This window comes from Hermetia illucens, chromosome 3, assembly GCF_905115235.1.
Source record: "Hermetia illucens chromosome 3, iHerIll2.2.curated.20191125, whole genome shotgun sequence".
NCBI lineage: Eukaryota > Metazoa > Arthropoda > Insecta > Diptera > Stratiomyidae > Hermetia > Hermetia illucens.
In genome coordinates this window covers 74,293,627-74,316,475 of record NC_051851.1, presented here as the reverse complement: position 1 = coordinate 74,316,475, position 22,849 = coordinate 74,293,627, and the positions used below count along the sequence as shown (strand labels likewise).

The following is a 22,849-nucleotide window of genomic DNA, read 5'->3' as shown; positions in this document are numbered from 1 at the left end:
TCGGAGGCCGTGATCCAAGCAGAAACAAATTTATAAGATATGTTAATTAATAGTTGTAATGAGAGATGAGAGATTTCAAATTGTGCGATTTTGTCCTTTTCATTCTGAATAAGCAGCATAATATGCGTAAGAATAACGAGGGTTGACTAAAACACATGAAATAGAAACCAAGAATTTCAACAACTCAAGTGATAAAGATCCACAGACTTCGAATCTGACTTTGAGCAGTCAAGTCAAAGCCGAGGCACGGATTTTGTAGGCCTCGCAAGATTCATGTTCCCCCACGGAAGAATCTGTAGAAGACATGTCTCCACTTCAGTGGAAAGCTTTCAGTTAGTGTGTACAGTACGGTAAGTCGGAAAGGAAAGTACAGCAGCTCACATAATGAGAGGGACCGGACACCTAACGTCAGCCGGTCTGTCGGATGCACTGCTGCCTTATTCTTCCAAAACATAGGAGAGGAAGGCTCAGCAGAAGGTAATGTCAGTCATAAAGGTGAGCGGACTACAAGCTAAATGAAGAATGCCAACGATAAACTTCCGGGATTCACAGCGTGAATATAAGAGGCTCTTAAAAAGTTCAAAGCGAAATTCCTTATGAGCACACTGTAAGGAACTGAAAGCGAAAGAGAGACTTCAAGGCTGTTTACAATCCTTAAAAGAGGTGAGTCGGCTAACTTGGACTCTCTTTGAAAACTGGATGGAACTTTTACCAGCTGCAGAGTTAAGTTTGGGCGGGCTCTCTTGGAAGTATACCATCCGGGAGAACAGATGACAGAAGTGGAAGGGGGAAAATTGGAGGTTCCTGAAAATCTTTCAACACGAAAGTGTTCGAAGGGAGTTGTAACACTGCGAGAGCGGTAATTACCAATGAAAAAGCGAGAGCTGGTATTATGTCCTCTGGATAGTTCAAAGCACCCAGTCGTGGTCAAAGGGTAATATAGGTCCCAGGGTGAAATCTGTATTGGTAACCACGATGGAGAATAAAACGTGGGAAACGCCTGCTGAACCAACACCAAAAGCTCTAACACCAAACTCTATCTCCACCTCCACGTGGTGACCGCTGGGAGCTCTTTCTTAACGAGAAGCTGCAGACGGAGAAGGATGAAGGCGAGTCTCTCGCGCCTAAAAACGGGACAATTTGTACCAACTGGTTCTCCAGGTTGGGTGTTGGGTAGGGTTGACCCTACGCGGAAAACAACTTGTTACGAAGTCAAAAAAGGAGCCTAAGACTGGACTGACAACACAACGGCAAACCCAGCAACGAAAATGGAATAACGATTTGCGCATTTACTCATGGAATGTGCACTTACTGTACAGAAAAGGAGCTGCCAAGCAGCGTGTTGATACCCTGTCCCAATATAGGGCTGATGTAACATGGTTGCAGGACATGCGTTGGGCAGGGGCTCGTTTCCGGGAGAAGAGCCTCTACAATATATATTATAGTAGGAGTAGGTTTCTTAGTTAGCTAAAAAATGAAACCCGCTGTTATCGGCTTTGAAAACATAAACGAAAGGCTATGCACTCTGCGTTTGCGAGGCAAACTTAGAAATATAAGCCTCCTTATCGTTTACGACCCAACAGAAGTGGATGCAGAGTTGGAGAAGAATATATTCTACGAGGCAGTTGAGCGGACTCTCGAAACCAAGCATGATATCAAAATCATACTTGGAAATTTTAACAGTAAAGCAGAGACGGAGTTCGCATTCAGACGATACGTTGACTCCCATAGCTTACATAGGGATACCAATGATAATAAATTGCGGATTATTCAGTTAGCAATATCACACGAAATGGTTGTTGGAAATACCTGGTTTGCGCGGAAAGCTTTGCACAAACATACGTGGGCCTCTCCGGACGGGACCACTTTCAACCAAATTGACCACGTGTTGATCGAACGCCACCACCTCTCAGCCTTGATGAATATCAAAACATATAAAGAGGCCAATGTAGACTCGGATCACTATCTCGTTGGCATAGTGCTCCGCGCTCGAATAACAACACCGCCTCTGACAATCAGATGAGAATTAACTCTAAAGCCATTCACAGCACAGCCTTCCGCAACACCTATAAGGTGTAGATGGATACGGCAATAACCGCAGCTAACAGATTTCCTGTACATGAAACATAAACAAATGATCTTCAGAACCACTGAAAAGCGTTATCATTGATACTGCCACAAAGATACTTGGCCACAGTCGCAGCAGACAGAACGGAGGAATGCTGCATATCGAGTAATGTTGCATTCTCAAAGAACGCGGACATGCTCAGAGACTTATCATGAACTCCGGCGAATCGAGAAGCGACTTCACAGACGGCATTTTTCCGCCTAGGAGAACTAACAGGTCTGTGAACTCTAAACGTACAGAGAGCAATCGCATCAGACGCCCAAGTTTTACCAACAAGTTAGCAGGATAAAGGCTTATATCCCTCGATGCTCATCCTGCCGAGACAAAGAGGGAAATCTGATTTCCGACAGAATAGGCACATTTGAGCGATGGGTTGAGTATTTTGATGAACTCCGAACGATAGACAAATACTGCCACCACCAAGTATAGAAGAAACATTATGTGGAATTCATCGGTTTAGAAAAGAAAGTCGCCAGGAGTCAATGGAATTACATCCGAAATGGTTAAAAATGGAGGCGACCAATTACACCAAGTGGTTCATCAACTTATGCTCAATGTGTGGGATAGCGAATCAATGCCTGACGACTGGCAACGAGGCATTATCTATCACCCATTGCAGTAATTATAGAGGTGTCACGTTGTTGAGTACCATCTATAAGATATTCTCCGTTATCTTACTAGGTCGCCCAGAACATCATTGGACCATACCAAAGAAGTTTCACTCCAGCCAAACCAGCAACAGATCAAATTTTCTCTCTGCGGCAAGCGATGGAAAAACTGTGGGAATATGGGCATCAGTTGCACCATCTTTTCATCGACTTTAAGACCGCCTATGATAGCATAGCCAGGGTTAAATTACACGGCCATGAGAGAATCCGGTATCCCGATGAAATTGATAAGACTGACTAGGCTGACCCTGACCAATGTACGAGGTCAGATAAAAACAGCAGGATTACTCTCGAGATCATTCGATATAAACAACGGTCCAAGACAAGGGGATGCCCTATCATGCGTCTTCTTTAACCTGGCCCTGGAAAAGTGATCCGTGATATTGAGGTAAATGCGAGAATTCCACCCAACTACTAGCCTATGCTGTCTTCATCCAGATTGAGCAGGCGGCGCGAGATCTTGGGCTGTACATCAATGAAGGCAAGTCGAAATATATGGTGGCAACGTCAGTATCAAAAACCAACCAGCCAACAACATCAAACCGCACTAGTCAAACAAGATCAATAAAGATAGGAGACTACAGCTTCGTCGATAATTTCTTCTATCTAGGTTCGTAAATCACAACCGATTACAGCTACGAAAATGAAATTAGGGCACAAAGCCTATTTCAGCTTACATAACCTGTTCCTCTCGAAACGACTCACCATAGAGTCAAAGCTCTTATTGTACAAGACAATCATCTTGCCAGTCCTCATGTATTTCTTGGAGACTTGAGTTCTTGGCAAGAAAAATTGCGAACTCTTGGACGCGTTCGAAAAAAAAATCCTCTGAAGAATTTTTGGCCCCCTACATGAGGATGGACGATTCCGTAGCATACATAATGACGAAATCTATGAGCGACGCCATGGCCATCTGGTTATGGATAAAATCCGGCTCAATAGGTTGCGGTCGCCAGGTTACGGCAGACAGCTTTTAGGGATATCGAATTGGTGGACCTCGGCGTAAAACCGGGATGTCTTATCTTATATCCAGCAATGCAAAAGGAGGATAGGATAGGAGGATATAAGTTAGAGTAACTTCTAGCAATTATTTTTCGAAGATGTCTTGGTCTGGACTACGTGCCTGCTTCTTGGAAGAAGGTAATGGTATTCTTTATACGTAAGGCTGGGAATGATGACTATTCAAATCGAAAGAATTTCAGACAAATCAAGTTTAACATCACTCTCCCTGAAATGTCTGCAAAGAGCAGCAACCTGGTTGACCAGCAGTTGAAGCTCAGGTGTGTCGCAACTTGAAGTGGTAGCCAAACCGCATTGCGGCCGTTGACCAGTCCTTTGATCACTTCAAAAATTGTCCAGGAATTTAGAAACCGAACTTTATTTGTAGAGGGAAATGAAATATCGGAAGCCTTAGCAAAAGAAGGTTCATATTCCCCAACGTCCGAATCAGAACCAGCAATTGAAATGACGGTGACATTGACTAATTCTGCTATCAAAAACTAAGAACAATTTTCCCATAATGACCACTGAATATGTACTGAAAAGTTTATCCTGTCGAAAAGCAGGAAGACTTGCAGAAGTATTGTGGGCATTCTGATTGGCCATAATTCATTAGCTGGACATATTTTCAGAATACAGATTCTCCAAAAAGATACTTGTCATCCTGAAGCTGAACCCGCGGAGCACTTTTTGCATGTGAGTGCCACGCCTGTGGTCGCATCAGATATCAGATTTTTGGTGCTAATGGGCTTTAGTTGCAGCGGGTAGCGCCACAGCCACTAGTGATACATAAACGAATTTGGGATACATAAACGAATTCGGGAATTCCGTTAGGCGGGAGAATAGAATAAAATAGATCACTGAATCTGAGTGCTCAGAGGCTTTACTTCTCCTTCACCTCATACACACACACACATCAGAGGTCAGTGATTTCGCTAACATTGTCTCCATTTCCAGAGTAATAAGCATTGTACGTCCATTGGAGTCACTGGGGAAGTAGACAATCAATAACCATCGTCCCAGTTCGAACACATATGCTTCATTCAATAAGGGCCAACAGAAGAAACAAAAAGGTAAATAAATAAAGAAGTAAAACATCAACATGGATAAATTAACATCCCCCTTGGCATCCCACACTATTATTTTCATTCTTCATGAATTACTTTCCCTCTCTCCTCATGGTCTTCTGCTTTCCTTATGTCGATAATTTAAGCTTTTTTTCAACTGTAGCTTCGCGCACAGTCTACTGGGCATGTCCCTTCAATTGAACCTAGACATCCATGTTCACTGGTATTTTGCAGCTAGCAGTCGACAGCATCCGATCTTTCTTCTTTCAAAAAAACTTCCCTTCGGTGCACTATCTTACCCGGTTCTGCTCTTAATCCTTCTTACTTAAAACTACGCTGACACTTCCTTGATATATGTACCCTCTTTAGACTTCCTACTGGCCTGAGGACTGCTATGTCGCGCATGACACCACATAAAGCATTGCCCCGTATGGTATCAGTGGCCGCTCCGAGGAGCCCAATTAGCGCTTTGGTGCGCCGTTTTGATGCCCCGTATAATATGATATATAATGATAATAGTCGTTGGCCCGACAACTCATTTGGATCAGGAACTCGGAGTGTGTTAAAGCACTTCATTCAAGACTGCAACGGGGCACTATAGTATACAGTAGGAGGCAATGTGGTCAGCATGGCCCCCGCCCGAGATTATTACCCTGATTTGACTCAGGTACTCATTCACAGCTGAGTCGACGGGTATCCGATATCCAGTCACTATAACAAATCCCTCTACCACCAATGAGATTTGAACCGCGAACTTCCGCTACGATAGCTTAGCGCTCTAACCACTTAAGCCATCTGGATGTATACTACTTTGAAGTACTTGTTTTGAACTTTAGCGGAGGTCGATCTTTATTTTCACTCCCCGATTCCGAGGATATGTCAGTGCTTTAGGTCAAGCAGTTCAGCTTGTTCCGATAGACTCTTGTTTGCTTTCTAGTCTTAAGCATATCTTAGTTTTCTTCTTTCTCCTTTTTTCAGGGGCAATATATAAATGGCATATTTTTGTTTATTGTCCTTAAATAAATAAATAAGTCAACTCTAACCCCCCTAAGTGGACAGAGCGGTGGAAACATTAGTGAATAGAAATACTAACTATGTATATCTGAAAAGAAACAAAGTGTGCGGGACCATCCGAAAATCTATTAGCACACCCCCCATTTGTTGCAAACAGTTTTGGCAGTGGCGTGGTGGGCGTTCTAACCTGCAGACAGTAAAATATGAAAACAGAGCCTACTAGGCCAGATTGTAACCGAATAGGACTCTCCTTATTGCAGGATAAGTTGCGCATTTTCAGGTATAACCCGGCGCTTAGAGCGAGTGCCTTCAGCGCTTTATGAAAATCTTTCCGGACTAATCCCGTCACTGAAATCCCAACCAGGGCCACTCGAGACGGAGTTTAGGATTTTCTTTTACTATTTTTCAACAGTGTTCCAGTACAACGGTACGGCTACATCGATTATAAAACACACTCGTTCTTTTTGAGGATCAAAACTAGGTCGGGCCCCAGATTATGTAGTATGACTCGATCATTCACGAAGAGTTTCGGCAGAGACTTATAAGGCTTTATTCATACGAACCAGCATGTAGCGTGTCCAGCATAGAACAGACGACAGTATTCATACTATCCAGCACTGAAAGTGCCAGATACAAAAGAATTCTCCATACATTTATTATAATAGTATTTAAATTATCCATTCGGTATCCAAAGCAGAGCGTGTTAGACGCAGCATTTTTAGAAGCCAAGGAGACTCGTCTCTCGGTTTGAATTTATGTGATGGAAGAACATTATTGCGCGTGTACGCCATTCCGGACATCCCAATAGGAGTTTGTGTAAGTATTTAATTCAAGTTAGAGCACAAGGCAGTGGTACGTAAGGTCGCAGTACAAATCTCATTGGCGGCAGTGGAATTTGCTACCGTGACTGGATGTCGGATGCCAGTTGGCTGTAAATGAGCACCTGAGTGAAATGAAGGTAATAATCTCGACCGAGCGCAATGCTGACTATATTGCCTCCTACAGGGAACTATCCTGCTATCCTGTAGTGTACCGTTACGGTCATGAATGAAGTGCTCCTACAAGAGCTACGACCTCATGTGTTAATCCGCCAGCAAATATAAGACGCTACCTTCGTTACTGCATGTATTGTCGAATGTTCAGATTGAAATCCAAATTGTGCATTCGACAATAATTCCTTCCTCTTCCTTCCTCAAACAACTTGTTGATGAATCCTTCCCTCTCTTTAAGATAGGGAGCGCTGGGGCTTTCTTCCATTGTCCTTGCAGGAGGCAATTGTTCAATAAATTATTGAAGAAGATGCAATAATTACGAATGGCAATGTCTGGTAAATGCCTGAGGACCACATTGTGAATGCCATCTATACCAAATGATCTTTTATTGTTTATCCGTCTAAATATGGAAGTTAACTCCTCACATGGGACAAAGTAATCAAGCAGATTATCGGTCAGTATGAGATCAGAGAACTAAACTGGAGAATTGTAGTACGGTTCAGGCTATATTTGAAATTGTGGACATCTCTTCTATTTTCGAAAGTCGCATTGGCTCATAGTCCGTTGTACCCCAATGCACCGATTCAAAATTCCCCCCTGTAAATTCGAGTTTCAGAGTATCATCTATCACAATGTAATTGCCTTGGGCATCAGCAGTTAAACTATTCGGCACAGTTATTCGCGACTTCTTCCGGAATAGCAAGTTTATTTTTGTGAACATGGTATCCGAATCGCTTGGTGAAATACCCTTTAATCATTTCCATATTATTGCGACGTTTGATCTTGGGTACGACTTGTTCGATTGTGTCTAGCGTCATGTTCTCCAACTTGAGAAAATAGTTGAGTATCCCCTCGTTGTTCGAGCTCCTGTCCCCGGGCACAGTCGGACCATCATTTTCGGGCGGGCATTCCTCCCGATATCACTGAACAAACTTATAATCAAGTCGATGTCTGTCTGTTTGTCTGTCCGATTTATTCGGAAACGGCTGGACCGATTCTCACGGAATTTAGTGAGAACCTGTGATCTGTGGATCCCTTTACATATAGCAAGGGACGCCATTTTGTGTTGAGTTTAAGGGAGCTCCCCATACATGCGAAAGGAGGGTGCAGCATTTTTCTTCAAAGAATATGAGCATGAAAGGGCTCAATTAGTACTTTTCGAAAGTGGTACGTTAATGAAGCTTTCTGTTAGTGCTTAATTCAGAAAGATATATTCCTACATTGAACCAGTGGTATTCAATATACGTACTTTATATGTACATATGATTACTTTTAGCACGAAGTAAACCGGAAATAAGTGTACGATCAATTTATATACATGCATATATAAGTATAGTACTCGCTAATATGCAATGTTTGTTTGTTTAAGGTGAGCATAATATCTAGCTGCAGACGGAGAAGGATGAAGGCGAGTCTCCCGCGCCTAAAAACGGGACAAATTGTACCAACTGGTCCTCCAGGTTGGGGGTTGGGTAGGGCTGACAACCCTACACGGAAAACAACCTGTTACGAAGCCACAACAGGAGCCTCGGATAGGACGGATTTTAAAACGACGGACCCGGCAACGACAAAGGAACAACGATTTGCGCATTTTCTCATGGAACGTGCGCTCCCTGTACAGAGATGAAGCTGATAAGCAGCTAGCCGATACCCTGTCCCAATATAGGGATGATATAACAGCGTTGCAAGAGATGCGATGGACAGGGACCGGTTTCCTGGAGAAGAGCCACTACACCATATATTATAGCGGCCATCCAGTAAACCATGTGCTCGGAGTAGGTTTCTTAGTCAGCCAAAAAATGAAACCTGCTGTTATCGGCTTTGAAAGTATAAGCGAACGGCTATGCACTCTGCGCTTGCGAGGCAAGTTTAGAAATATAAGCCTCATAAACGTTCACGCCCCTACAGAGGAGACTGCAGAGTCGGAGAAGGATACCTTCTACGAGGCAGTAGAAAGAACCCTCGAAGCCTGTCCCAGATATGATATCAAAATCATACTTGGGGATTTTAACAGCCAAGTAGGGAAGGAGCCCGTATTCAGGCGATAGGTTGGCTCCCATAGCTTACACGAAAAAACAAATGATAACGGACTGCGGACTATTCAATTAGCAGGGTCACACGAAATGGTTGTTGGAAGTACCTGGTTTGCGCGGAAAGCGGTCCACAAACATACGTGGGCCTCTCCAGACGGGACCACTTTCAACCAAATTGACCACGTGTTGATCGAACGCCGCCACCTCTCAGCCTTGATGAATGTCAGAACATATAGAGGGGCCAATATAGACTCGGATCACTATCTCGTTGGCATGGTGCTCCGAGCTCGAATAACAATACCACCTAGAATCCCCTCTGACAATCAGGTGAGAGTGAACACTGAAGCCATCCACAACACAACCCTCCGCGACACCTATAAGAGGGAAATGGATGCCGCAATAACCGCAGTCAATAGAGGACCTGGAGATGAAGCATCAACTAATGATCTTCACAACCACCTGAAGAACGTTATCATGGATACGGCCACAAATATACTTGGCCCCAGCCGCAAAAGGAGTCGGAACGGCTGGTTTGACGATGAATGTAACCTAGCAACGGAACGGAAGAATGCGGCATACCGAGTAATGTTGCATTCTCAAAGAACGCGAGCACGCGCAGAGACTTATCACGAACTCCGTCGAGCGGAGAAGCGAGTTCACAGACGGAAAAAGGAAGCCTGGGAGAACCAACAAGTCTGTGAACTAGAAAAGTACAGGGAGCAACCGCACCAGGCGCGGAAGTTTTACCAACAAGTTAGCAGGATGAAGCCTTATACACCTCGATACTCATCCTGCCGAGACAAAGAGGGAAATCTGATTGCCGACAGAATGGGCATATTAGAGCGATGGGTTGAGTACTTTGATGAGCTACTGAACAACCAGAACATCGGCGAGTTGGAGGTCCCGCCAACTGAAGACGACGGACAAATACTGCCACCACCAAGTTTAGGAGAAACAGTCCGTGCAATTCATCGGCTAAAAAATCATAAGTCGCCAGGAGCCGATGGAATTACAGCCGAATTGGTTAAATATGGAGGTGACCAGTTACACCAAGTGGTTCATCAACTTGTGCTCAAGGTATGGGACAGCCTGACGATTGGCAGCGAGGCATAATCTGTCTCATACATAAAAAGGGAGATATCACACAGTGCAGCAATTATAGAGGTAACACGTTGCTGAGTACCATCTATAAGATATTCTCCACTATCTTGCTAGGTCGGATAGCCCCATACGCCCAGAACATCATTGGCCCATACCAAAGAGGCTTCACTCCAGGCAAATCAGCAACAGATCAGATTTTCTCTCTGCGGCAGGCGATGGAAAAACTGTTGGAATATGGACAACAGTTGCACCATCTGTTCATCGACTTTAAAGCCGCCTATGATAGCATAGCCAGGGTAAAACACACACGGCCATGAGAGAATTCGGTATCCCGACGAAATTAATAAGACTGACTAGGCTGACCCTGACCAATGTGCGAGGCCAGATAAAAGCAGCAGGATCACTCTCAAGACCATTCGACATCAACGACGGTCTACGACAAGGGGATGCGCTATCATGCGTCCTCTTTAACCTGGCCCTCGAGAAGGTGATCCGTGATGCTGAGGTGAATGCAACAGGTACGATCCTCTTCAAGTCCACCCAACTACTGGCCTATGCTGACGATATCGACATCATGGGAAGAACCACCCGAGACGTTCAAACTGCCTTCATCCAGATCGAGCAGGCGGCGCGAGATCTTGGGCTGCACATCAATGAAGGCAAGACAAAATACATGGTGGCAACGTCAGCACCGAAGACGAATCAACCAACAACATCAAACCGCACTGGTCAAACACAAGCACGAACAAGAATAAGGATAGGGGAATACAACTTTGAGACCGTTGACAATTTCTCCTATCTAGGGTCGAAAATCACAACCGATAACAACTACGATGATGAAATCCGCGCACGGTTGTTGTCAGCCAACAGAGCCTACTTCAGCTTACAAAGACTGTTCCGCTCGAAACGTCTCACCATAGGGTCAAAGTTCTTACTGTACAAGACTATGATCTTGCCAGTCCTCATATATTCCTCGGAGAATGGGTTCTTAGCAAGAAAAATTGCGAACTCTTGGCCGCGTTCGAGAGAAGAATCCTCCGAAGAATTTTTGGCCCCCTACATGGGGATGGACGATTCCGTAGCCTACACAATTACGAAATCTATGAGCGATACCATGACCGTCCGGTTGTGGATAAAATCCGGCTCAATAGGTTACGGTGGGCGGGTCACTTAATCCGTATGGATGAAGATGATCCCACCTGGAAAGTCGATAAGGGCAATATCTATGGTAGGAAAAGAAGACGAGGCAGACCCAGCCTAAGATAGAGCGATGGCGTGGGCCAGGACGCCAGACAGCTTTTAGGGATATCGAATTGGTGGACCTCGGCGCAAAACCGGGATGTCTGGAGTTCCTTATTAAGGCAGGCCTAGACCGGATACCGGTTGTTGCGCCGTTGATGATGATGATAATATCTAGGTCTGTAATATGTACGTACTTCTTGTAGTTTGAGAATCTCGCCTTACGGGAGAGGCTGCAGTTTCCGTTGAGGATTCTTAAAAAAGAAGTTTAAGCGCGCGTCAGCAATGCACAAATCCAGATAGGAATTTGGACTATTTGAACCGTAAAGTTCACACCTACACTCTATCTGGTATGGTTTTATCCAAGATTTGAAGAATACCCCTCTCCCTTTGTAGCGTTCAGCCAAGAGGTATGGTTAGCGTTAAAGTCGCCAGCTATAATATAATAATTATGGAGCTTGTTCAGTTCGAGTATCGTAAACAAGGAATGGAACTCCTAGGCAGGTCGCGCCCGCCTAGCCTGAAGGTATTTATGGAAGATACTGTTTCTTCTTTTTTCTTCCCCAAGATGCTACTTTCGTCCTCAGTTGGACTATTTTTTCTACTATTAAACATTTCTCCACCTAAATCACTAGCTAAGTTTTTATTTATTTTTTTGTAACATTTTCGTTACTACCAAATATTAAATTTTCTAGAGTACTTTTACATTTTCAAACCAGCTGATTCTTCGGCAACAGCCTCTTGCTCCATATCTGTGTAGGGATATGGGTTGCGGTTGACTGAGGGAACAGTGGCCTTGCCTCCCGAACTTTCAATCTCTCCGTTAGCTCTATATTATCGATTACAAACTTTTCGATCCTTATCTTCAACGGTTCCAAGGTTTTGTAAAGTTCTTTATTCTTCTTTTTCCAAATTTGCATGCGATTTTTTGCTCTTCTTTATTCGGTTTCTGTGTCCCTCTGTCTTGATATGGGGGACCGGTTCAGCCCCCCACCCGTCCGCGACTCGCCGCTCATCCGCTCTAGAGGAAATCAACTACAAAGATATTTTTTGTGTTAATATTAATAGATGAAAATCGAAATGAAATAACAGAAAACAGGAGACTGTTGATTATGTTCTATATTATTAGTTAGTTGTAATTATTTATTATAAATAATGATTTATTATTATTTATAATTTTTCGAAATTTGTATAAGAAAAATGGCACTTCAATGGAAAACAAATTCACTAGATATTGGTGGATAGTATACATACTTTTGTTTGCGCTGTACTAGACACGCTCCGTGCTGTCATCTCCTACTGTTAAGTACGAATACTCTCTAATACAGATGGAAGTTTGCCACTAAGTTATACTTCAACCGAAGGTTTTCACAAACAATCTTGGAGCTTTGATGGCTGGTGTACTTAGCATCCTGCACGCAGGTGTTGTGTGCTGGACTGTCTTCTCTTCAAAATTACATAACCTTGAGTTGGTAATTGAGGAAACAACCATTTCCTGGAGGCTTCAATACTTTCCAAGTTCAAAGGAGGCAATTTGTGCCTGCTAAGACGGTAACTTGGATTAATATACGTTTCGATCATATGTATATCATGTTTAACTTGAAACCCATATTTGCTTCCATATAATAAACGGGACAATGACTTCAATGTCAAACAAAACCAGAATGGGCTTAGAGAGTCACCTTGGTAGATACCACGCCTGAGGGATCATTTTTCTTCCTCAGCTGTCAGTTTATAAACGTCAAAATGTTTTGCGATATTCAGAAAAATCTCTTCAAAAAGTACTCTCCACATAGTACGATGCATCATAAAAGTACATATGCATCTACAAGCAGAAGACCCAACTTCCGGTAAAAGGAAATTTGTAAGGAAGCCCGCTGAAAATTGAAGGGGTTAGCTTACTGTAGCGTCTAATAAATAAGTGGGGCAATGAAGTGAACCGTAATTCTGTTAATGATTCTTCATTGTACATATGCTAAACTGTATAAATTATTTTTTGGAATTAATTTAAAAGAAAATGGTGGCTACACAGACTTTCTTAAGGAAGTTTTTTGTTTTAAAGATCATGCAGCTGAACCAATGGCACCTGCAATTTTTGATTTAAGGTTAAAAAAAAAATCTTTTTTTGATTACACATATACATAGCTACATAAATATACAAGACTTTCTCGATATCTCAAATTTTGTATAAATTGCGCGCTTTAGAAAAAAAAAGTTTAAAATTTTCGACAAAATCGTCCGAAAATTATTTATAAAAACAAAACTAACTAATATATCGCAAAAATTCCATGCAAAATGTAATTATAAATATACAGTTAAAATTTCAAGCCAAGCGGACAAGATTTGTTCGAACTATGAGTTCCGCCAATTATAAAAATGTAGTTTCGCGAAAACGCATTTAAACCGATCGGTATATTCATATCGGATTAAGAGGGGTTGTGCCAAAATTTGAAATAAAAATATTTATATATTTTCCCCACCTTAAACCTTTGAGTATATTATTTCTAAGATGTTAAGACCTTTTTTTTCAGCAAAAAAAAGATAGATATTTTGAAATTTTTGCAGTGGCCTAATCTCTTAAGCTGGCTATCCAATGAAGCAAGGAAGACTACTTTAAACAACTCTACTCAGAAGCAGAATGAAATCGATAGAGAAGCGCCTATAGAATTATGATGGATCTCTCCAGATCACGTACCCTATCCTTTTGCTAGAAAAATGTCTGGTTGATATGTACTAAAAGGAACATTTTGGAGCTGGTAATCTATGATATATTGTTTTTAGTTATTGAGAGCCAAAAAGACGTTTCAGACTGACAGTACGAATTCCCTAAAGCCAAATCAACATTGCTGGTATCAAACTAGCAACTGGCTTGACTTTGTCCTACAAATTAGATTCGGCACGAACATAGGCTTTGAAGAAGTAGAGTCGAGTCGCGCTCAAGTGACTGCCTAGCCTGTTAAGCTATCCTTGTTTCGGTCGGAAGGGTGGTGGCAGCAAACATTTCATCGTAATGATTCTGGGTGTGAGAAATGCATTCAATTCGGCCAATTTGTGCCTGATATGCAGCTATTGTCGACAGCTATTTAGTGAGAAAAAGGTTCTGGTACGACATCAACGATGTGTGCAAAAAGTACTTTGTCTCCTCTCCGGAGGAGTTCCCAGCGCTCTGTATTAGCCCCACTGTAGCACAACGATGTATTTAAATTGCTGATTACTCTGAGCATTGGTCGTAGTTGCGAAGGATCTAGGCCATGCTATATTATATTCGCAACAATCAATGCTCTTGGGATTTGCCAAAAAAAGAAGACGGTTCTCATCAATCTATCTCCAAGTCGGACATTAAATATTTGACAGTGATGATAGACGCAAAACTCGGTTTAAAGTAGTATGAGTAGAAAGTTTTCTGAAGCCTGTCAGTTATGTACGAAGAGTCCGCATTTGGGGGATGGGAGGGACAGTTGGTTTGTCAATTTTGGCTGCTCAGGCGGTTGGCGATCGTATTAAAAATGATTCGGCCAATATGTTTGTTTATAGAGGTATCACGTTGCTGAGTGCCATCTATAAGATATTCTCCGCTATCTTGCTAGGCTGGATAGCCCCATACGCTCAGAACATCATTGGCCTATGCCAAAGAGGCTTCACTATAGGCAAATCAGCAACAGATCAGATTTTCTCTCGTCGGCAAGCGATGGAAAAACTGTTGGAATATGGACATCAGTTGCAACATCTTCTCATCGACTTTAAAGCCGCCTATGATAGCATAGGCAGGGTAACACTGTACATGGCCATGAGAGAATTCGGTATCCCGACGAAATTAATATGACTGACTAGGCTAACCCTGACCAATGTACGAGGCCAGATAAAAGCAGCAGCATCACTCTCAGGACCATTCGACATCAACAACGGTTTACGACAAGGGGATGCCCTATTTTGCGTCCACTTTAACCTGGCCCTCGAGAAAGTGATCCGTGATGCTGAGGTAAATGCAAGAGGTACGATCCTCTTTAAGTCTACCCAACTACTGGCCTATGCTGACGATATCGATATCATGGGAAGAACCACCCGAGACGTACAAACTGCCTTCATTCAGATCGAGCAGGCGGCGCGAGATTTTGGGCTGCACATAAATGAAGGCAAGACAAAATATATGGTGGCAACGTCAGCACCGAAAACCAGTCAACCAACAACATCAAGCCACACTGGTCAAACGGGAAGAATAAAGATAGGAGAATACAACTTTGCGACCGTTGATAATTTCTCCTATGTAGGGTTGAAAATCACAGCCGATAACAGCTACGATGATGAAATCCGCGCAGGGTTGTTGTCAGCCAACAAAGCCCATTTCAGCTTACAAAAACTCTTCCGCTCAAAACGTCTCACCATAGGGTCAAAGTTCTTAATGTACAAGACAATGATCTTGCCAGTCCTCATGTATTCCTCGGAGACTTGGGTTCTTAGCAAGAAGAATTGCGAACTCTTGGCCGCGTTCGAGAGAAGAATCCTCCGAAGAATTTTTTGCCCCCTACATGAGGATGGACGATTCCGTAGCCTACATAACGACGAAATCTATGAGCGATACCATGGCCGTCTGGTTGTGGAGAAAATCCGGCTCAATAGGTTACGGTGGGCGTGTCACTTAATTCGTATGCATGAGGATGATCCAGCTCGGAAAGTCTATAAGAACAATATGGTAGAAAAAGAAAACGAGGCACACCATGCCTGAGATGGAGCGATGGTATAGGTCAGGACGTCAGACAGCTTTTAGGGATATTGAATTGGTGGACCTCGGTGCAAAACCGGGATGTCTGGAGTTCCTTATTAAGACAGGTCTAGACCGAATACTGGTTGTTGCGCCCTTGATGATGATGAAATATATTTGTTAAGGATGTGGGGAGGATTTGATTTTTGTTTAGGCTGTGAACAAGAATTTTATTGTCATCCTTATCGCTAATGAACAAAAATATCTCTGATTCTAATCTCAAGGTCTTTCATGACCAGAGTTGAATTAATGATCTTGCGGCCTGCCTGTACGTGGATGGTGCTCTCAGTTCAACTAGCGGACGGTTGCATTGTGGGCTCTTCTAGTGTAACTGGCAGAGTGAACTGAACGTGGATGGCGGACTTATTGACGATGAACGCCGAAAGGATGAGGCCTTTAAATATATAGCGAAAACCATGGGAACGCTTGGAAAAGGGTCAGTAAGTACACATTCTGATCAGTTTATCATACGATAGCACGGGGAGATCAGCCATAATGTCACGAAGGATATCGTCAGTATCGTTCATCTGAATGTGTAGACTATCATGGATTCCCGAGGATATATTCTTCGACTATCTGAGATTTGCGTATAAAAACAAACAAACAAAACCTAGCGAAAACTCTAGGTGAAGCAGCAAATTGTTTCTTTCTTTAAATAGCCATTTCTCCCATAAATAATAACAATCTATCTAGATATACTACACCTATTCATACATTAAAAAAATGACCTGAACTAGGTAATGAAAAAAAGACAGTTTTTTTAACTGGCAAATAATGGGTTTTTATTCCTCATATACCGGAACTGAACTAGATCTTTGACCTGTGGTAAATTTGAAGAAAACCTTGGATGTGAATCTACTCCAACACAAGGCTAGCTGTTTACAAGCGGGATATTATTGAATCAAATCTATAATCTCTTTTTCATACATATTTAAAATGCGTGGCAGAAAACTTTTTAAAACATTCAAAAGTAAATATCCTTTTCCATTGTAAATACCACATGAACGTTTTCAGCAATTCCCATACTCACTGTTTTTGAATGGTTGAAAAACACTCTATTTAAAATTCGCCATCATCCACATATTTACCTGCAGTAAAATAACTTATTTCGTCTAGTCTTCCGCAGACACGAGAGCAAATTTAGCTCGCTTGAATTTTTTACAAAAGAAAGGAAACGTTCTGCACAATAAGTCCTTTAAGTTCACGACAAACTACTCAAACGTTAAATTTTAATATTACCCACTATTGTAACATGACTCCATTTGGCTTAAGAGTCGAATACCAAGTTTGAAAAGTAAACATTCATATTCGCCACCTCCGACAATCCTGCAACAATATTTTTCAGGGCAAATACACACCCCCGAGGAGCCCTCGCGCTCGCTTCCAGGAGTAATTCCATATTGTCATGGTAATGTGATCTAGGGCGTACTTTATCCTCCAATTATTGGTTTATGCGCAGCATCAGGACCAGGTAACGCTCCGCCTATCCATTATACAAGAAGGATATTGGCGAAAATGTGTAATTCATGATTTCAGTATCATGGACAATATCAAAGGTGATGGATTAAGTGTAGGACATTGCAGTGTTAATTCAAGAGAATGGAAGGTTGTTCTGGAGTTGTGAATTGTAATAATAAATTGGTCCTAGGCAAAAGATGAGTCGTTGATGGTGTGTTCTGAAAAAGTGTAGTTTTGTGAGTGATAGCTAAAACTGGACGGTATTTGAAGGGAATCCGTTTTGAAAGTGTTGAAACCAGTTGAATGAGGCCGCAAAACTTGAAATGGATGGAATTAAAAACTACCCCAGTTTGTCTAATGTGCAAAGATCTGTAAGCCCTCAAGTTTCTGTAATACGGAAGTTTAGAAGAGTGGAGTGATTACATTAGGATAAAATAAAAATTATAGTAAATTGTGGAGTGCATTTGAAAACGTAAATTTTGGAGCATATTTTGAAATTTAATTTGGCATGCACAGTATAGAAGTTCCTCAAGTTATCTAACAAATGTTTAAATTGCAAATATGTTTTAGATTTTCAAAAATTTGAAAACGGCGGAAGTATATTATTATGAAAGAATAACAAATTTCAAAATTAAAATTTGATCAGACTCAAAATATTCTGCAAATAGATTGGCAATTTATGCTAAGCTGAAGCTTATAGACAAACGTTACATAGTCTCAAATCAAATGGCATCCGGAATTTCTAAACAAAACAAGTTTGTGTTAGTTTTAAGCCGCCTGCGTTTATTTCATCTCCTTCAAAGAAAGGACCATAGAGCAATTCCCATTCAACCCCGTTAAAAGGATAGACGATGCATTCTGTCTAACCCCTTCTATGGGCTAAAGTTCTTTCCTTGGAGGAATAATTTTCATTTTCAAAAAAAAAAAAAAAAAACAGCAGACATAACCACATTAGGCTAATATGGTGGTTGTCCAATGGTTTTTAATTGATGCTTGGCTAAATAATCCAGTTTGGTGCAATAGACATCTGTTTATCCTCATGGGGAATGTATTGACTATTCATTATGCCAGTCCTTTTCTAAACACCCCATCCCTCAAATAAAAAAACATGGATGGCTAATATTTTTTTTAAATGTCTGTTCTACTGACAGGTACTGACAGTGAAAGAAAACTGGCTATAGAACCTCCAAAATATAGGCAGCAATCTACTGACACCTATGATATATTATTCAAGCACAAGGCCTGCCACAATATCATTTGACTTCTGACTGATCGACTACAAACATCTAATCAGATCGATCATCTGCCCTCCTGTATTCAATACGGGCCTTTGTCTAAAACTGAAAATGTAGTAGCACATGCAGGGAACCAATACTGTTACTCAAAAGCTCCAAGCTTTCATTAGTTCATGCCTGCGTCGTATTACCGGGCATTTTGGCTTAAGATGCTAATAAATGGACGATACCCGCGGAGGTACTGATAAGAAAACGGAAGTGGCAGTGGATATGTCACACATTGTCAAAAGGGGCAAATCCCATTGCGAATTATGCCATGAAATCGTATCCACTATTCCAAGATGACCAACAAGTATATCGTCCTGGAACCACGTTGCGTAGACGAGTGCAAACTTATCGGAAAATTGTAGAGAGGTTGAAACGCATTGCCTGAAACTGATATCCAGGGCGCGAAAAAGAGGATTATACCCTATGCAACATATGGGGATTTATGGCAACGATATACTAATTCACAAAATATCTCTAAAAGTTGGCTCAAAGTTTTTATTATAATATTTATTTCACATTATAGCTAACACTATTATAAAAACTCTAGTTAATTTTTACAAATAATTAAAATTACAACTAAGATACATAAATCTCTTTTTTTGTAATATCCTCTTTTCTCTCTGACAGCTGACGTAAGACTCGCTATTATTTTTTTATGTCATTCCGCCGCCTACTGATGGCTCTCTTCCACCGCCTGCTCTCCACTCCTGTAGCGAGCTCTAAACTGAGTGGAGAGCGCCGGTGGCGTCATCTGTCCGCTGGTATATAAAATAATAATAAATAAAATAATAAATAAATAAATAAATTTCGAATGCCGCGAATCCTGCCTCGCCACAAATATATCCATCGTCAGCCGTACGCGCTACCAGCTGCATTGATTTCACTATGAGCACAGCTCGAACTACTTTTTTTAACCAAGCAACCTAGTGCGAAGTTAAATTTTGGGGGCGAGGCTTCAATTTGCTTCAATTTCTGTAATTGTAAATCGGATTTTTAATTCGCACTATAAATTATCCACTGTGATCTTATCCAGGGGAACAAACTTTAGTCTTCGTCTTGCATTCCGGTAATATATTCAGCTGCCTTGGGCCATCCACCGTATTTCCCAATTGTGAAATTCGAATAGCGATGTTTAACATTCTCGTCAATAGAATCATTACTGATTCTCGCCCTGCAGTTTTTCCAACGAATTCATTTGAGGTATTCAATCTTCTGCATACTTTGGTTGCATGGCTTGCCCATTGTTATTTCCATAGTTTGAAATGCATAGAGCTCATAATATGGATCTCCTTGTTGATTTGTCCTAACAATTTGCCTGAAGACCCATCTTTCGAAAGTTTGCAGACGCTTAAGCGAGGGTCTTTTAAGTTGTATTTGTAGTAATATTTCTGCAATTTCGTTGCCATCTTATATCAGTTTGTCGATCGCCCAACTCTAAAACCTTCTTGATACTCCACATTTTTTTGTCGAACTAAACATGAAGCCGATATCGGATTGATGCTTACTAGATTTACTAAATGCATACATCAATGCATTACAGTACTATGCACAAGTGCGAACTTCCGATACAGGAGAAGAAGTCCTTCTATGACCAATTGCATGCAACTCAGTAGAGGTTCCCTAAGGGTGACATTGCTATCAACCTTGTTCGAATATATAAAAAGGAGGCACAGGTTTGGTGTCGGCGAAGATAATGTCGAATGGTTTGTGGTTTTCTGCAGAAACTACCGCCAACGTTTCAGTTGTAGGAGTTGCCTTCTAGTTGGGCGAAAACAGAGAGATGCTGAAATCAGCTCCGAGTGAGATCATCATTTCATGGTTTCTTATTTTGCTGCGAATTAACACGTACTCATGAGGGCAGATAGATTGAACCCTCTAAATTCAATGTGATCCACTTATAAGAACTGGCTGTCGTTCACCTGTGAAGGAACTACGCTTCTGATCGAACGACAGATATATTGAACATCTTCCCAAAGAATATTGACGATCATTGGTCCGCCATCAAAAGTGTTCTTCCCTCAGGTCCAACTGAATTTGTAATATTAATCAAGGTCAAGATTTGACTGACTGCTGAAACTTGGAAGCAGATAGATAAGAGTAGGGAACTGTAGTCTTTTATTGTTATGTCGATTAGAGGAGAACGTACTGCCCATAAACTCCAGTTCCCTGAGAAATCTCGGAAAGAAAGAAGTGCACCGTAACTAAATTGATTTTATTATTGGGCAGGCCAGGGAAGCGGTGCCGTATACCATACTACGAAACAGATCGCCGGTAGCTGCAAGTATTACGATCGTCAAAGATGCTATTGGCAGACTTCTCATTAACGATGATAAACAACTTAAAACTTAAGGAAAACATCACCACGGTCCTGAACCGTGTAGCATCCGTTGAAGTTCCATCTTATGCTTATCGCAGCTCGGAAAATTTCGTAGATCTTAGGGATCCGATAGTTTTTCAGTGAGTGGAGAAAGGGGATGATTCCGCAAGGCTAGTCTCTGCCATTGCAAAAAGAATAGCTAAAATAATCATGAAACTTATCAGAAAAAATCTCAAAAGTTTGAAAGAGAAAGTGTAGGTTGGTTTTCGCTCTGAATCCTCTTGTGCTGGCAACAATAACATCCTGCGGATCAATCAAGGGTTGTGTGCGGAATTTAGATCTTTATTTCACCTGCCCTTGATCGACTTCGAGAATGCTTTCGACAACATGAACACGGAATGCATCTGGAATGCTCTACGCAGACGGACATACCGGGGAAACTAACAGCTATTATCAGACCGACCCACAAGGGATATTTTGGAGAAACTAATAGTCATTATCAGATCGACATATGGTGGTGAAAAATATAAGATACTGTATCGAGGTAGATTTTCTGAGGAATTTAAAAAGCGGAGTATCGCAATGCAGTATTCTGTTGTTGATATTACCCATTCTCATTATAGATGACGTTCTCCATGCTACCTGGAGGACATGGGAGGCTCGAATCCACTGATGCTGCTCTCTGAATTGAAAGAAGGAGTCAAGCCAATTGATCGCTTAGTATTTCTAAATAGCATTGTTTCCATCGATGGGGGCTTCCAACTCGCTAGACGCATTAACGGCCTTAGGTCTGCCTTTGTTGTCGGTCTGAAATTTGGAAATGCAGCTATTTTAACACCAACATTATACTGAAAATGGTCCGTGCTAATATTCTTTCAGTGCTGCTATACGGGAGCAGCGACAGGGGAAATGGACAGGCCACACATGGATAAGCCATGCAATGGAGTCCACTATCCAGGATGACTGACGAGTGGGCTGCCCTAGGAACACGTGGGGCAGAACAGTGGAGGAAGAGCCCAAGCTTCGCGGGAGAGTCTGGAAAGAGCATGAGTACATCTTAGTGAACCGTGATGTTGTTGACGCGCAATGCGTCATTTCGGGGACAACGGCAACCACGTATAGTTTTTATAATTTTCCCCCTATCTTCTGGTAATCTTTTGTTGATATACTAACTTCGACTGGACTTCTATTTCTGCGACAGTTTGTATAGAGTAAACAGATCGTCCAGTCCTCAAATTGCCATGTTATTCTCCAACAACAGCATTGATTTTCAGTCGTTTGTCTTTAATTTTCTTCAAGTCTTCAAGTTCAAGTTCTTCAAGTATATAGGTCATACTTATTCTACTGCCGACCGCTGTCATCCGTTTGTTATTCCCTTCTACTTTGTTCTACATCAATTAATCGATATGGCCGTATTTGTTTTAAAGCCAGTGTCCTTGGTTTCATCCTAGAATCACAGAATTTACTTTGGCTGAAGATACATATATGCTACTAAAGTAAATAGTGTGACATATTAAAGACATATTCATTACGAGCTAAATATGAAACAGTTATCTACCAAAATATTCTTATATAAAAAATACACAAAACCTTTCATACTTTCTACCTGTAACTTCTCGGATAACCCAACCCCAACGAGAATTAATTTACCAATATTGGTCTGAACATCGAAGTCAATGGTAAGCAACCAAAAAACCGGCCGAAACAACGGTGGCTTGATACGCTGGATGGGGATTTAAAAGCCTCGCGATTATATCCTGATCAGGCACTTGATAAAATAAAATGACGAAA

The 22,849-nt window shown here is 41.7% G+C and overlaps 1 protein-coding gene across 1 annotated transcript in view; it reads left to right on the top strand.

The window, feature by feature from the left end:
* Nucleotides 1–17,617: 17,617 nt before the first annotated feature.
* The window catches only part of LOC119652047 (ETV5-related protein Ets96B), a 51,996-nt gene continuing 46,764 nt past the window's right edge, over nt 17,618–22,849 (top strand). Inside the window, exon 1 of the mRNA XM_038055982.1 lies at nt 17,618–17,829. Within this exon, the coding sequence (XP_037911910.1) occupies nt 17,782–17,829 (48 nt within the window). The 5' untranslated portion in view covers nt 17,618–17,781. The remainder of the gene's footprint in view (nt 17,830–22,849) is intronic.